At 40.2% G+C, this 17956-nt stretch overlaps 1 protein-coding gene across 2 annotated transcripts; it reads left to right on the forward strand.

The window, feature by feature from the left end:
• The first annotated feature begins 5240 nt into the window (after nt 1-5240).
• Nucleotides 5241-17908, forward strand: AKR1B1 (aldo-keto reductase family 1 member B). Of its 2 annotated transcripts, XM_072400153.1 has the most exons (9): nt 5241-5396; nt 14296-14463; nt 15259-15375; nt 15637-15714; nt 15897-16019; nt 16127-16233; nt 17435-17516; nt 17614-17697; nt 17782-17908. In XM_072400153.1, the coding sequence occupies exons 1-9, from the start codon at nt 5325-5327 to the stop codon at nt 17866-17868; spliced, it is 918 nt and encodes a 305-aa protein (XP_072256254.1). In that variant the 5' UTR covers nt 5241-5324; the 3' UTR covers nt 17869-17908. The 2 variants fall into 2 exon arrangements, with proteins under 2 accessions (XP_072256254.1, XP_072256256.1); XM_072400155.1 differs by lacking the exons at nt 5241-5396; nt 14296-14463 and adding an exon at nt 14567-14714.
• The last annotated feature ends 48 nt before the right edge of the window (nt 17909-17956 follow it).

The raw sequence follows: 17956 nt of genomic DNA on the forward strand, positions 1-17956 counted from the left end.
TCTGCTGTGTTGATCTGTAAAGGTGTGTACACACTTCCAATTTTTATCGTTCAAAATGAACGACGAACGAACAACGAACGATCGATTGGGCAAAAATCGTTCGTAAAAAAAGTAACCAACGACGCCGACGAACGAGGAAAGTCGTTGGAAACGAACGACCGGACCGGCGGATCGGATTGGACGACGATCGTTGACCATCGTTCGTGTGTATGATCGTTCGTTGATCGTCCATGGTCTGAGCATGCGTAATGAACGAACGTTCGTTCACTTTCCTGTCGTGCACATAGTTCCTCTATCGCTCAAACGATCGTATCTATTGTGTGTACAATATCTACGAACGATCGTGTCGTTAGCGGTATGTCCAGGATCGGTGCTATACGATCGTTCGTAGATATCGTGCAGGATTGTTCGTCGTTTGTTTTCCAACGATAATAATTGGAAGTGTGTACGTAGCTTAAGTCATTGACCTAGCAAAAGTTTATAGTCAATGGTGTTAGAACCATGACTTAAATACTGTTAGTTACAAGGACCTTGTGGTAAGGAATAGTTGCCTTCCTTTTTCCTTTATGAGTGGTTCACTTTAAATCATAAAAGCTATGGAAAACATAAACTATAACACCCTTGGGGGAATAATAACGATTTCATAACGATTACATAGGAGTGCATGACTTCATTCTGTATGCTGGGTATATACACGGAATCCTGGAAGTCATTTGCTGGAGTTTATGGAAATATTGTTGGTTAGTGCAATTACCCTTACTAAACAATTGCTTTCAACGCAGGAAAGCATGGAAAAACTCTTCCGTTCTCTATCATAAACTAATAATTATAGGTGGAATTAAAGTGGAAGTAACTCTCCTCTCCTTGTTTTATCACCAATACTGAAGTCATTATCTGGTCTTCATTTGGGTTTGGGTCTTTGGCCATCTAGCAAACAGGTAGGTCGAAGGGACAGAGCCTGTCCCTTCTGGAGTTATAAGCTACCGATCAGAACACAGAGCTGAGATCTAAGCTATAAAGTGCTTGCGCTATACAGTTTAGAGTTTAAACAAAAGCCAGCAGGAGCCAGGGAATTTGTTTTTGTTTTTTTTGTTTTTTTTTGCAATGTCTCTTTTGTCAAGCGGTACTACCTCCTGGTGGATTTTAGTTTAGGTACACTTAAGGAAAAGGAATTTCTTTTCTCCTATAGATTTTTATGGAGAAGGCTTATGTTCATTTTGTCTCACCTTTGAACAGTATCATATATTCTATATTCATTTCTTTCTCCATAACAAAGGCACCTTTTACATAGGGTAGGGTTAATCTGGTTTTCTTTGTTTGATAGGCTGCTTGGCCCATGGCAGTGCTGTTCCAATATGTGTCAGGCCATTTACACTTGGCTGCACTTTCTTTTTTTGCACTGCCGATCAAGACACAGTATGGCCATTGTTCTTCACAATCACATTTTTGTGTCTTACTATTGCATTTTACAGTTGTTAGTGTCCAAGAAAATTTTACACTTGATTAAAAGACATACTTTACATCATTTTTAGATTTAGGTTTACATAAGGGAAGATTCACAGGTTGATCACTACAGATGACTACAGCAAGGGTCAAGTGCACTGTGAGGACAATTGAACCGGGAAATATATCTCTGTTATATCTGTTATATATATATAAATATATATCTGTTAAGAAGACGTGGTTTCATCTGGAAGCAGCACTATAGCTGTTGTGAAATTACTGGCTAATCCCACACTGAAGACAATCGGATCATGCATGCACTTCCAACTCCACCTAGGAAGGGGTTGTCAGTGTTGACTAGCAGGACCATGGACCCTAACTTTCAATAACACCCTGGGAACTATCTACATGGAGTTTGTATGTTCTCAGGTCCAACTAAATTTGCTCCCAGAAACACCATTGTACAGTTGTCCTTTTTAAATTCCACCCAATTTCTTGAGTGCCTTCATTTAGGACAATACTTCCTTCTGCCCTGCTCCTCCAATCTACACTGTGCTGCTCCTGCTCAGAGCTGTGTTTCCTTTTCCAGGAAAATTACTGTTTTATAAAGCAGTGCACACTTTACTCTGCATGCACAAAGTAGTGACATTCGGTTTTATAGGAAAGTTTTACTTGCGGTGTTGTCCCCAATACAGAGGAATGGAGCAGTTGAATGGGCAATGAGATGTAGATTTTTTTTACTCTAAAAATCTACCTATACCAGTACTATGCTCCTGTTCTGGTATGTGGGCTTGTCAATGACATCCTTATATACCGGAGGTTGGCAAACTTGGGCCTTTAGGCCAGATACGGCCTAGCCAGCAGTCCGTTCTGGCCTAACGCCCCCTAGTTTTTTAATGGTCGATCCGGCCTATGCCCGGCCGGCAGGGGTCAGCAACCTGCAGCTCTTGAGCCTCCTTGTTGTGGCCCCCTTCTCGATTTACTGCGGCCGGTGTTAACACTTTGACCACCGGGGTAAGGGGACACTCTCTCTCCTCCAAATGCATTGCGGGGGAGAGTGATCTACCTTCGGGGGCATTCCAGGGAGCAGAGCCATCAGCACGGGATTAGAGAGAGTTCCTTGCTAATAGGAGTCCCGTGTCCCACGTGTTGCCGGGTGCTTACACGTGGGACACGGGACTAGATGCAAAAGCAGTAACTGGGAGCCAGGAAAAAAGAAGTCGAGTAAGTTTAAAAGTAAGTTATATCAACTAATGATGCAAAATTTATCAGATGAATAATATGATTATGATTGATATATATGATTAATAGATGATTAGTAACTAATCATATAATATTCATCTGATAAATTATTATTGCTTCTTATAGCGCCATCATCTTACGCAGCGCTGTACAAAGTTGATAGTCATGTCACTAACTGTCCGACAAAGGGGCTCACAATCCAATGTCCCTACCATAGTCATATGTCAATAATGTAGTCTAAGGTCAATTTTTTGGGGAAAGCCCAAATTGGATTAATTTGATCATAAACACAGTGAATGATTTATTTTCTTGTCATTAGGCATATTATTGCACAAAGCACCTATAAGGTCCTGTTCCAAGAAAAAAATGCTTTGCACCTGTTCTGATAAGGGTTATTTAATATTTTTTTGTTTTGTTTTTTGAACTCCTCATCATTAGAACCTGATATTGTATCTGTCTCTAAGAAAATGCAACATGTTTCCCATTGATCGTACTGTATTTTTAAATAAAAAAACCTTTCCTTGGACACCTTGTTTCTTCTGGCTTAGTGTGCCTTCTTGACCTCCTGAAATGGCCTAGTAGTCCAAAAAGTTTGCTGACCCGTTATATACAATGCAGGAGATGTACATGACATTGGTAGGCAGCATGGAACCACTTTAAGCAGCAGGTTGTCCAGCAAATCTGCAGAAATGAGGAACAGGCTTCCTCCGCTGTACAATTCCCATAAACTAAACAAGTAGTTACCACCACTAGGTCCTGTAACTTCCAGCAGTGCAACATCTCCAAAATACCCCCCTTCCTGTCCACATCAAACTCCTTGTATATGCTCTTACCATCTTTCGACTAGACTAGCAGCTAGATTTATCCATTCTACCCATCATTCCTCTTTTGCTGCCCATCTTTGCAAATCTCTGCATTGGCTTCCATTTTACCTCCATTTCTGGCCCTATATACAAACACACCCCTAGTCACCTTCTCCACCAGCAGACAGATCGAGCTGCGGTGACAGTGTGCAGCTACACAAGGGCCCCTGGACAGTCCCCAGCCAGAACAGGATTTGGTGGTCTTTGCCAGCAAGCCCACCGACACTTGACAGCTTGCATCGGGGCTGTTAACTGAGTGCAGGTTTGTAGGGAACGTGTGAGCCCCTGTAAGGGCTTCTGCAAGATGAGGACACGCAGACCTGCAGGTAGCACTCCTCCAATGACCTACTAATGACTTCCTAGCTCATAACTGTCACCTGCAAGACTTTTCCAGGGCTGCCCCCACTCTCCTAAATTCCCTTCCTCATCCTTTTCAGATTGCTCCTACTTTCCACACAAAAAAAAACATCAAAACCTATCTTTTCAAATTCTTGTTCTTCTTCTCTCAATCCATCCAATCCATACTAATCTCTGTCACCTATTAGATAGTAAGCTCTGTTGGCCAGGGCTCTCTCCTCCTCCTGTGTCATTGTTTGTACATGTTGGTTATGCAGATGTGTCATCTGTAACCCCTTTTTATTGTACAGCTCTGTGTCATATGTTGGCACTTCATAAAAAAGAAATAATATTAATAATACCTCTTACTATCTGGAGGAACAGAGGATGAACATAACGCTAAGGACTGATCAGTGTATTTGGCACCATATTTACTTTGGCTGTAGTGTGTGATTCATTCTATTTCCCCTGGTGAGAATTGTTAGACATGGATAGGACATCCAAAATGTTAGTTTTCACTGAACAGGAAAAGAGCGGAAATCTTCTAATGGGGGTCACCTGTCCTAGTGACAAGTGTCCTGTGTTAGGGGGATTCCCACTTTCTTCTATCTTCAGGACAGAGGCTTAGTGGGGGGGGGGGTGTTGCATGACTTTCAGAAGAACATCTTGTAACTCTTTAATGACCAAGACAAACTCTACAGTTATTTTTATTTTTGCATATCAAAGCATAGCTTGCTCCAGAAGTTATTAAATGTCTCCAGAAAGTTTTTTTTTTGCTTTGTGATTAATTCACAGTGAGGATTTTATACAGTAGCTGACACCACGCTGACTAATAATATTGTGAGATAAACATTGCATTTATTAAAATATTTGTACCTGTTCCGACTTACATACAAATTCAACTTAAGAACAAACCTACAGTCCCTATCTCGTATGTATCCCGGGGACTTCCTGTATAAAAATATTTTCAAGCAGATCTGTGATCAGATTTAATTGTATCGTAGTGTGTTCTGTAAACAGTTATGATGTATTTATAAAACAAATGTGTTCTGGAATATTTCCCTTGGGATAATGTGCTTCCTCCTTTAGTTTTTTATCCTTCTCAAGGCAGGGAAGTTTATATTAGAAATAAATCTGTATAGGTGCATTGAGTGGGCAGCAGTGCCAGGCGGTATCTGTGCCCCCCCATACAGGATGCTGCCATTGTACAGTGAGTACAAGCACAGAGCGGTCACGTGATTCACATCCATGGCAGCGCAAGGGTTAAAGTCGCGTCACGGCTTTGCCTGCCTGAGGAAACCTTCTGCTTCCCGCCCAGAACACCACACCACCAATTGGCGCCATCCCGCCCCCATACGCCGACCAATAGGAATCCTCGCAGCGGCAGAATTCATAGAAAGACAGGGCGGCTCGTGCTGTCAGTCAGTGACAGCTGCAGAGATGAAGGGACCTCTGTACGTAGAGCTCTACACCGGGGCCAAGATGCCCATCCTGGGCCTGGGGACATGGAAGGTGAGGGTCGTCTGGTCTTTCATGGACTAACTGCATATGTCCTCTATACCTTCCCTTATATCTCAATATAGAGCTTCTAAATATACACTTCATTGTGCAGATATAGTTCTGGTCCAGTTTTACTTAGGGCCCAGTTAGTCACGTGATGTGCGGTGTATGTAGTTCTGCCCCATACATTACTTCCTGCAATAACCTGCTCATGTTTCTGTATGGTCCTTCTATAGCTCTGCCCCCTCCGCCTCATATTCTATTATACAGGAAGTGTATTACATAATGTCCTCAGCTTTATACCTGCTCTGTCACCATCATGTAATGCTTTCTATAGATTACCATAGCTGCAGTGTCTTCCTACACCTTCCTTACATTGCTTTATGTCTAGGTCAGTGTATCCTCATATTTTTACCATGGGGGAACCCTTAAAATTACTTTTGGTAGTTCATAATACTTACTATACTCAAAGCTCACAGTACATTATTGTGGTGATCAGTAGGGAGAATGCCTCTTGCATTGCTGGCCAGTGGGATAAATGTCACCAAAAAGATCATTGGTGTCACCGGAACTGACCTGAGAGGCATGAATTGCTCATGGATCCCCCAGCAACCTGTGGAGTGATCCTGAATGATGAGCACCGCTCTAGTTTATTTATTCCCTGCTCGGGTTCCATGGGATTTCAGGGTTCCTCCAGAGGCTGCTGGGGGTTCTGAATGGTGGCTGACCCATTCGATCAGCCTTTCTTGATGGTTTTATCAGGCAGAATAAAGGTGTTCAGGGAACCCCTACTTTAAAGAGGACGTAAACCCAAAACACTTACCTTCAATCCCGCAGAGCAGCCGTTCGGTCCGGAGGTGTGTTTCATTGAGTCCCACGTTGTCCCGGCATCTGTCTTTGGGTTGGTGCACTTGGCGCTGCCATCTTCTCTCTGTTCTTCTGAGTTCTTCTTCCTACGTCACCCAATGCAAGCACGAGATCGGGTGATGTAGATGGGGGGGGGGAAACTTGCCGTTGTCTACCCTTTTGTGTAAAGTGAATATTCCGAGTTTAGGTAGGCTTTAATTACTCTTTACACAGTATAATAATCTCATAGTCAGTGGGAAGAATGTCATGCTTTCAGCCAAAAAGTTATTTGGGGGGGGTCACCTAAACTGACCTGAGAGGCACAAGCTGCTCCTATCTTAAGAAACCCCCAGCAACCTCTGGAGGAACACTGAACACTGCCGTAATTTGTTATAATATATGTATTCATTCTGTAATCCAGGTTTTCCCAGAGATTGCTAGGGGTTCCTTCAGCAATGAGAAATCTGTACCTCTCAGGTAAGTAAGAGACACCAGTGCTCCTATTGGTAATCTGTAAGAGTGATATTCCTCCCAGAATGAAGGAATTACGCTTCCCACCAATCACAACACCAGTGTGGATATAGTAGGGGGTCCCTGAAGACCTGAACATTTTTTAGGGTTTCCCCATGGTTATAAGTTTAGGAAACCCCGATCTATATATTGGTATCTGCCCATACTCTATTACCTTACCTTGTGTATTCTCCCTATACTATAGAATGCTATTTGTTTATCCTTATCTTATTTTATCACATTTAGTTTTATTGTTGGGTACAAAAAAAACACAAACGTGAAATTCATCAAATAAAAACAAGTTATTTATAAACTTGTGTGCAAATCCACAGTTACCGCTTTTATACACCACAACCTAGCAATCATATCTGAAGAATCACCCCATGCACATTGTAAATCCTATAGGTCCGGTTGGTATACTTTCTGCTGCTTCTTTTCCTTTCCATAAACTCAGTTGCCCCACAAATAGAACTCTGACACAGTTCCTCATAAATTATTATATAACATGTGTTTATCTTTTTATTGCTCTGTACTTTATCTTTTCCCTATGTGTAGGAATTCCTTGTGATACTTCTGCTGCCCTCCATCCTTTTTTTGTCCCAGTTGTTTATTTTTGTATATCAAAGCAGAGCTTGCTCCAGAAGATAATGAATGTCTAGGCTCCATAAAATTTTTTTTGCTTTGTTTGTGATTAACTCACAGTGAGGATGTTATACAGTAACCGACACCACGCTGCCTAATAATATGTTGAGAAAACATTTGTCCTAATTGAATCTAATAAAATAATGTACCTGTTATGACTTGTATACAAATTCAATTTAAGAACAAATCTACAGTCCCTATCCTATATGTAACCAGGGACTACCTGTACTTTTATTCTGTTTGCACAGATTAGAATTTTTTTTGCTAGTTTTACACGTGTGTGATTCATGTTGGCCTAGGGAAGTGTATGAAACACACAGAATATAAAGGTGTGAAAAGAGACCCCAAGACTGCTGGGTTGTCGTGATGGGAGAAATGGCTGTATTAAGCTTTTTGCTGGTGTGATAAGGGGAGACTACTATCCCTGTGAATTGTAGGAATGTTCTCCCTATTATATTTTGTAGGAGTTCCCAATTTTTCAGAGCGAGAAGGCAACAACCCCTCTAGTGTCCGATGGAACCTAGGAGTTCCCCCACCTTTTTCTTGGAATCTGCAGGTTGTGGGCTCTGTATCTGGCGGAGGAGGAGACTGGTGTCTTGTATTTGGTCTCCCTGGTATTCCCAGGCTGCAGTACAATCTTATTTAGGTCCTCATTGACCATCGGCATGGTGTCTGTCATCATAGCCATAAAGGAGTGTTTTGAGGGGACAGCCAGGCATGCAAATTCAGGAACCTACAACATTTGTAACTATTCCAACTCTAACTTAGTAGTAAGGTCAGTGAGAATATTACTAGCAGTCCAGTGTCCAGGTCACCTTGGCTCAACCTTTGCCTGCCATAAGCTGTCTGGGTTCTGAATGTCTGACCCCTTTATTTGCACCTTGAGCTATAGTTACCTATATGCCAGGAGGTTCTGGATATGAGAGGGGAAATCACACTGCTATGGCTATCTTAAGCTCTCGCTCTGCTGACATTTCAGGATCTACCAACATCAGCAGGTTGTACCCACGGCCCCTGCTAGTAGTGTCTAAGCATTCTTTAGTTTTCACTGGCTTTGATGGATGAAGGGTCTCCATGTGAGGTCTTCCCTTAGTCCCGTGTTTCGCTGTTGTCCTCTTTTTACCACTTATTCTCAGGTGTAGGTGTTCTAAGGTGGTATTCTGGTGTTTCTGCTAGAATTTTGGTCAACCCTTTACCAGGTTCCTTCTGTTTTGTCTGTGGGCCATATAAATTGTCAGATTGCACTTGTGGTCTTGCAGGCATTCTAGATTAGGGAGGGGATACTTCAACCTATTTACATTCCTAAACACCAAAGGGGCATTTTTCTTATTCTGGACCTCAAGGCTCTAAATGTCTTGTTTGAGCTCAGAAATGTTCCTCTAAGGGGATTCTACGAGGACCATGTTTGATCACTTTTGCCAAAGAGACTTTCTGACCACTGTAGAAATAACAGACCCATAAAAAATTCCTGTGGTTAGTGGTGGCATCCTTGATTTACTACTGCCTTGTCTGAAACTCGTGCCTTAAATGTCCTTGATTGAAATCTTAAATGTCCTAAAATGGCACACACTTCATTCCAGTTATTTCAGCTACAAATCTAAAGCAAACTTAATTACCCCTAGTGCAGGATCTATGCAAAGGCATGACACCCCAAATCCCTTGCAGGTTGAATTAGTAGCTGGTAGATGGTTCCATGAAACATAATGGAACCAACATGTTTTAACAACATTTATGACCTAATCACGGTCTTCGTCTGTCAAAAAAAAAAAAAAAATACGCAGCCCAGCCTAAGGTGCCGGGGTTGCTGATTCATCCTGGCTTCCACTGCAGCTGCCGCGAGTGAATGAATGATGGCTGAAGACCCGATTCCAGGAGAAAGATTGGGTGAATATGGAAGTTCCTGCATTGGAGCAAAGCCATATGAGTGCAAATAAAAAAATCCGTATTCAGGCAGGTAAGGTTATTTTAATGCAGAAGGGACATTGGCTGTTCTTTCTGTAACTAAATACCTGCTTGGTCACAATTTTTTAATTTTAAGTTCCACTTTAAAAACCCTGTCAGTTATTCATTTTTTTTTTTTTTTTTTTTGGGGGGGGGGGTTAGTTTCTTTGCATCCTGTATCCTTTTCTTCTTGTAGTATTTTGGGATTCCCTTTCAGTCCAGGTTACCAGAACAGTGTACGTCTTTCTAATGGGGACATCATTTAACAATAAAAACATTGACTCGGGTTTTGCCGTTACCACTTGTCCAATAAATATGTTTTAGGCATGCTGTGTAAATCAAACAGTGAAAATCTCAGTTGAACTGGTTTCTTTTGCAGCCGTGTACATCTAGTTTTATGTACATTTTCGGTGTGTTTTTTATAGCTGTATGCTATCTCAGTGTTAAAGTAATTACTTCCACTTCCTGTTTGTTTATGGCATTTTTTATATTAAAGTTTTTTTTCCCTTACTATAAACCTTTGTCATGACTGGTTGTGAAATACAATTTATAGCATAGTTTAAAGATTAGTCAGGGATATTATCGAGGGTATGTAGATGACATTTTGTTCCCATTCACTGTTTTAATAGGCCTCTTAGTTTGATTAGCCAAACTACAAGTGTTACAAATCGTGCTGATACATGTGTGTATTTCAGACTCTCATGTGGTCTTTAGATAGTTTGCAGATTAGAAGATATTTTGTGGTTATTATCCCAATATTGGTGTATTATGACTGGAACAGGCAGATTCTGTGTGGCGACTTGTTGCTGGGTAATCGCATTACACAGCAGTATGATTCGGTCTCTTCTCAGTATCTTCTGTATTATCTGCTGATTTCAAGGCATTTAGCAGCGATTCACCGGTCTTCATTTGACCCAAGTTAAAAGCAAACTTTAATCTAAGCAAGCCTGTGATGTTTTTACATTTTCTTGAAATGTAAATGACCCTTTTATGTTTTATCCTCTTCCAAATCTTTTATTAATTTTTATTTTTTTTATCAAGAAGATTTGAAAAGTGTCTAGTTTTTTGGAAATGGGGAAATGTGATCAGCAACTCTGAATTTTTCAGTTGTCAGTAATTTTGGCAAAGGGAGATGACAGCCGATGTTACTTGTTACCTCATATTAAAGCCTCTTCTCTGTGCCCCTCCTCATCCACTTTAACTGTTGCTGGAGGGTTGGCTTCCCTGGTTTTAGGGGTCAGCCCCACTTCTTCCCCCATGCACACATACACTTAAAGTGGAAAAATCACCACATTTGTAACATTATGTAAAAGGGTGCCTAATGCTTTTATATATTGTAAAAATGTTTGTTTTTTTATTTTTTTTTGGGAAGGATCCCTCCCCTTCCATTATTACTGATGTGGCAGAAGAAGTAAAAAAAGATGGTGGCACCCTCTGTCCCATCCACCTAAACTTAAAGCGCAAGTAAACCTCAAACATAAAAAGTCACACTTGCCTTCAATCCCGCACATCAGTCAATCCGTCGGGAGGTGTCCCGTGTTGTCCCGGTATTTGTCTTCAGCTCAGCGGAGAGGGAGTGTCAGGTGCTGACATCTTCTCTTTTCTGTGTTCTTCCTATGTCACCTGAGCTCGCATGCGTGGGATTGGCAGTTTTTTCGCTATTGATGAAAAGGCTCCTTCTGCACATGCCCTAGATGCTCGGAGATGTGCAGAAGGAGCAGCCAAGGGAGGTAAGTATGTGCCATTATCAGCAAGTATGGTATGCCAATTGCTGAATATGGCAGAATCTCACCACCCACCAACAAGTTTAATTCCACTTTAAAATCTGTCCCATTGGAGCTTGCTTGACACTCCTTGGATGACTAGTGCAGGGCTCAGCCTAAAGACAGGAAAGCTGAGCTTCTTGTAGCATAGTGAAACCAGGATTAGATTTCCTTATTACATGTGTTGATAAGGTCAGCAGATATTCCCGTTGTTGTTGTAAATTGTGCTTGTGACAGGCTAGTGATTTCCTGCTCCTTCAATCCCAACACTGGTTGCTAAAGTTTAGGAAATCACCTCTGCCTCCTTGTTCTGGTCCATTGTCCCTTCCTTTAGGAGGGTAGTGCTCCTTGTTAGTTGTGTCCAGGATGTGTTCTAGCTTTGTTCTTCACCACTCCAAGTCCAAAGTTAGCTACAAGACCACAGTACACACTCCTAGTTGTGGGATCTGATGTCTCCTGGCCTTTTGTTTTAGTCCATTAGATAAATAAAACTGTTGCTTTAACCTTCTGGGCGGTTCATTTCTGTCCGGATTTATATGTCTAAAAGCAGTACATTATTTTTCATGAAAATTTATTTTACAGTAATATATATATATATATATATATATATATATATATATATATAATATAGATGAGTATATTAAAGTTTTGAAACACAAAATTATGTCAAAATGATAAATTAAATAAATGAATACAAAAAATAATATACTCATACTATTATACTGTGAAAGACAATGTACCGCTTTTAGACATAAATAAATCCACTGTATTGCATTCAATACAGTGCAATTGCAATGCAATTCAATTGCATTCAATTGCATTCAATACTGTATTGCATTCAATACATTTGCAATACAAAATATTTTGAAATTCCCAGTGCAGAGACCCAATGATTACAGCACTAGGATTGATACACTTTCAGAAGTAAATCTTATTTCACTTAACTTTCTGGCACACTAGTAATTCTCAGTCATCTAGATCCGTGGTCACCAATCTTTTTGGACCCATGGACCACTTCAATTACTGGCTCCGGACCGCACATGTGTGGGGAGCCGTGTGTCACTCGAAGGGTAAAAAACTTCTCCCGGAGTGAAGTCATGATGCCAGAACCTGCCCACTCCCCCATGGCAGATCTGAGCCTGTGATAGGAGTGTGGGTGGGTTGTATACAGGGACACAACCTGTCCACCGCTCTGAGCCTGCGATCCATACCAGAGAAATGGTCAGCAGCTCTGGCCAGTGCACCCCCCCCCCTCCCCCTCCAGCAGGGTCATTCTGACCCCACTTGGGGGTGCACCCGCCAGAGCCACCCACCAATGGTGGGACTGCTGGTGTTAAATCAATAGATTCCGAACCGTCTGGGTAATGGGAATCTGATGATTGGCCTATTGAGCTGGAACCCTGAATAAATATTGAAAAAAGAATTGGATTCTATGCATAATCAAATAAACAAAGGTGGGAAAATTGACTTAAGTCAAATAGTGTTTAACCTTGTTGGTATCTGGAGTTCTATTTAGTGATTGCACAAAACTGTAAGAACTAAAAATATATATAAAGTGATCTTGTGCTAGTATCCCAGCTGCACACTATGAAGGATTAATCACTTCCTCAAAATCATTTTAAAATTAAATGACCTTGGTGCTAAAAAAAAATCAGATCACGTCCATCGGATTTTCCAAAATTTTTGTCCACAACACAAGTTCCAAGGATGTGGCTTAAAATAACAATTTGGTTGGATATAAATGGTTCACTCATCATGAAGGTTATTCAAAACTGAAGATCAGAAGTAAAGCACAGGAACACTGAATCCACTAACGGAACAAGTTGTAACCTTCACCCCTTTAAGGCTACGGACACGCGTCTGATGATTCTCATCCGATAATTCCTCAGGGCTGATGTACGTACAGCCCTCCTTCATGCATCTTTCAGCTTTTTGTTTTTGAAAAGAATCATGAAAGATTTTTACCAGCGACAATTATTGAAGCTGTGTACGCAGCCTAAGTGTACAGTAATCCACGACAGTAGCTCTACCATCTGAACTGGGGCAGCATGGTATATTATAAATCTGCATAATTTTATTCCAATCAAGAGTAGATCCAATCGTGATTTAAAAAAAAAAAAAACCTACCTAATGTCCATATACAAATTGGTATTGGTAGTGCTCACTGCACCCTCTGTGGGGCTGCGGCAGGCTGCATGTAGCATCTCCCCAAGCTGATGCAGTTCCTGGTGTGAGGAAGCAGTAAACTCGCCTCAATTCACCCCTAAAACTCGTTACTTATTTCTAGCTTGCATATTTGTAATTTTACCTTAAATAAAATAGAAGTCCTTATAACTCTTGACTTTTGTTCTAAATGTTTGTTTCTGCAAGTTTGTAGCATTTTTTTGAATACGGTGACCCTGCGGTTTTGTTAAGCATGTGAGCTTCCTATGAACCATCTCTCTCATTGGTATAACCTGATGATGTACTGGGAATTCTTATGCTCTTTGTAGTCTTTGGCCTATTTTATAGGCGTACCATTCCAGTATTGGTAAACCACCATAAAGTCTTTGGCATGTAAGTATATAGACATGTGGGCTCACAAGCATTTTTTTTATCAGTGTAGATTAGTTATATAACTGGTAATTGCAGTTGTAAGTTTGACTTGAAGTTAAACTTTTGCAGCTTATCTACAGTAAAAGGTTCTTCCCCTTCAACTATCTTCATATATACCTATTGATTGACTTTGTGACATCCATTACCAAATACTTAAGGTTGTTTATTTGCTGGCTACAGAATCTTACGCTGGTGCTCCATAAGTTTTAGTGCTCAGTTCTAAGTATACAACCTGGCCACTCATCTGCTTCTTGAATGCTGGCTAAGTTTCGCACAGCTTCACTATTCTTGCACCTTGAACAACATTGTAGTAGATTAGTCCTATTCTATGGAACTATGAATAGGCATCACCATGAGTTTTCTGTGCTCTGTATTTTTCCTAACCGATCATTTCACTGTTTATGTGCACACAAGCCTGGAGTGTCCCCGTTACTCACTACGTGACCACTGAAGCACACTGCAAGGCAGGTGGTTTTGGTACATAATGCACCGAATGTACTTCCAGAAAGTGCAGAGACATAGCTGAACATAATTCCCAGTAGCAAGTGTTTTATAACTTAAAAAAAACAAATGTGAATGAAGCTTAACAGTTGTGGATGTGTTTATTTTTTCAGTCTGAACCAGGCAAAGTGACTGCGGCTGTGGAGGCGGCTTTAGATGCAGGATACAGGCATTTGGACTGTGCCTATGTCTATCAAAATGAGAATGAGGTCGGAGAGGGCATTCAAAAAAAGATCAAAGAGGGTGTTGTGAAGAGGGAGGACATTTTCGTCACCAGCAAGGTAAACCCTTTACATTGGCACAAGTATTTGGTTAAATGTGTTTTTTTTTTTTTTTTTTTTTTTTGTACAGTGTTTTTAAAACTCTTTACCTCAGCGGTACTCAAAACCACTTGGGCAAACGAAATTGCTATTACAAGATATGTGAAGTGTTGACATGTTCTCAATTACCATGGGAGTAGGAACACAAGTTTGCAGATTTGTGAAAGACCAAATCCATCCAAACCTGAAGTGTCAATTTTCTACAGTTCATGGCAAGTTTGATTGTCTTTATGACAATTCCCATCAGAATTTCTTTTTCATATAAGATATGTGACCACTAAAGATGACTGTTCTTTCCTAAATCGTTTTTTATAATGTGGAATAACAATACAAATCATGTGACATTTTCATATGTTGGTTGGGAAAGGGCAGAAAAACTAAAATGGACAAAGCCTTGCAGTGGAATTCCAAAAATAAGCACCTAGCAGCAGATTCACACATCTTGCTAAAAATCCAGGATAACTTTCAGACAGTGCTAGCTGCTTGTCTGACCTTTTTATACTTTGAGTCCCTTACTTGGAACAACTGTACCAGTCAGAATGGTAAGATAAAAGTCTAATGTCCTATCATCAATTATGTTTGTGATTCAAATGTATAGAGGTGAGAATATCAACATGACCGCTTTGCATTTTAGAAGAAGGGGACTTCTCTTTTGACTGGTTTTCGTGCAAGCTTTATTGTGGTTTAACAATTATCCAGATTGACAAAGATCCAAGTTTAATGCCCACAGTTTAGTCTATTCTGATCTGTTTTTAGCTGTGGTCCACTTTCCACGAAAAGTCCTTGGTGAAAGGAGCTTGTCAGAAAACACTTGCTGCTTTGAAACTTGATTACCTGGACCTGTACCTGATCCACTGGCCAACAGGATTTAAGGTATTTGATTATATATTTAGAGTCACAAATGTATAAATAAACCTCATAATAATAATCATCATAAAGATGAAAAAAATACCACCTACTTCACTGCACATGCGTGAGATTGGCTCTTTTAATAAGAGGAAAAGCCCCTTTTGCACATGACCAATTTCGAAGCAGTGCTGTGGAGGTTGGGGGGAGGGGTCACATTTTTGATTTAAAAGTGAAATAGGATAATATTCAAAACCAAAGTCTTATTTCTTTAAATGTCTTTTGCAGGCAGGAGATGCATTGTTTCCCACTAATGAGGAGGGTCTGGTGATCCAAAGTGACACAAATTTTTTGGACACATGGGAGGTAGGTATTAAATTGTACATTTTCTGCTCACAAATAATGGAAAGTTTATGGTTCTTAAGTGTTCTTCTTTAAAAGGTAACTAAAAACAGAAGTGGAACTGTAAAGTGGAAGTGGAATGTAAAATTTCAGAGCGAATAGCCATTCTAATGATTGTCCAAAACGTTTTCCAATACTTTTCTCAGGCAATGGAGGAACTTGTGGATGCTGGGCTGGTGAAAGCCATTGGTATCTCCAACTTTAACCATGAACAAATTGAGCTGTTGTTAAACAAACCAAACTTGAAATACAAACCAGCTGTAAATCAGGTAATCTTAATTTTTTTTTTTTTCTGAAACTTTTGTCTTCCTATGGTACAAAAGCAAGATTCCCTTGAAAAATGTAACCTGGCTAATTCATATTTTTCCTTCAATAGTTTGAGTGCCATCCTTACCTAACCCAGCAGAAGCTCATTGATTACTGCCATTCCAAAGGCATTGCAGTGACTGCATACAGCCCCCTGGGATCTCCAGACCGACCCTGGTAAGAAACTTCATTGTGATATTTGTATGCTTTACTTGGTGCTTTCTGTCTTCCTATTGACTGTGTAGCACATTTATTTTATCTGGTATGGTGCTGCATGGGCAAAAGGTTGTGTTCGCTCCTCATAGCGGTGCAGTTTGTAGGGTCAGGGGAATATATTATTCTAGATTATAGATCCTGACTGGGATAGAGGGAACTTCCACTCCATGCTGGGATTGTCCTGTGTAGGAATGGGAAGTGTAAAAGATGTCTGTACAGAGAATGCCATGTGCCTACTTTGTAGGAAGGTCAGATAGAGAGGTATTGTATGTAGCCTTTACATGTTATAGCTTTACTTTATATTCTATCTCTACCCACTCCAGGCTACCTTTTCTTGTGAGGCATTCAGCTGGAAAAACAATTGGGACAACACTGTGATTGTTGCTGATCTTGAATTGATAAACTGTCATTTTCACAGCCCTCTACACACAGCCATTAGGCCCTGGATTTGACAATTTTGTCTAATTTAATGATATGAACAGGGCTTCAGTCATTAACCCTTAACCTGCTGTGGGGTCTGATATGTCAGAGTGCTGTAGAGTAACCCTTACTACTACAAAATTTGGCTTTTTTTCCCTCCCCTATTGTTTAGCTTTTGTCCTTCTGCTCTCACAAAGTTCTTTATAAACCCAGCCTTAGTCATTTGTTTATTCTAAGTACCCTTAAGTGTAACTTTTATATATAAATTTAATACTTGTGAAATCTTTCCTTTTTTCTTCCCAGAAGAATGGAGCTATCTTTGTTTAGGTATCATCCAGGGTTTCCATCTACTTCTTGAAATATTGTGATGTCCCCAAAGATGATGCAGTCACGTAAAAGCTAGTGTTTGTACAGTAGCATTTATGTTCTTCACTCAGTGCATGTCTTGCATTAGTCAACCATTGTCCCTTCCCCTCTACTACTCTCACCTTGTCTTAGTGAGTGATTGTGGGGGAAGAGAGGATGGAAGAAATCTCCTTTGATAATCAGACTTTTTCATTTAGTAGTAAGGTAGTGAAGGTAGATTTTTTTATTACTATTTATTTATTTTTTATTGTTTTGTGATGCGGTTGCTGTATTTTGTGACCTTAGGATCTAGTGTGGTGTTTTTATAATATATATATCTTCAAATTTTCTTTCAGGAAGATCACTGGTTGCTATTTAAACATTTTTTGTATTTTAGGGCCAAGCCAGAAGATCCATCTCTTCTAGAAGAACCAAAAATCAAAGAGATTGCTGCTAGACACAACAAGACATCTGCCCAGGTAGGATTATACAGGCATATTGGAGTAGCTAAGCAAAGAGAGTGCCATGATTAAATGTTAATGTGCTACAATTCTACCCCACCAATTACGATTTCAGGTTCTGCTCCGCTTCCCTATTCAAAGAAATTTGGTTGTTATCCCGAAATCTGTAACTCCTCAACGCATTGTGGAGAACTATCAGGTAGTGGTCCCTTTTGACTTCAGTCTTTTTTGATTTTTGTTTTTTATAAAGTATGTCTGTCTTTATAATGATTGTCATCTGCAGGTGTTTGACTTTGAACTATCTGAGGATGAAATGAAAGCCATAATGAACTTCAATCGAAGCTGGAGGGTCTGTGCATTGTCTTCGTAAGTAGAAATTTTGCCTTCATTGGTAATGGTTTTGCTATGTATAATGATCATATTGTGGAGACTAAAAATAAAATTTAATTTATATTTAA

This window comes from Pyxicephalus adspersus, chromosome 2, assembly GCF_032062135.1.
Source record: "Pyxicephalus adspersus chromosome 2, UCB_Pads_2.0, whole genome shotgun sequence".
Classification (NCBI taxonomy): Eukaryota; Metazoa; Chordata; class Amphibia; order Anura; family Pyxicephalidae; genus Pyxicephalus; species Pyxicephalus adspersus.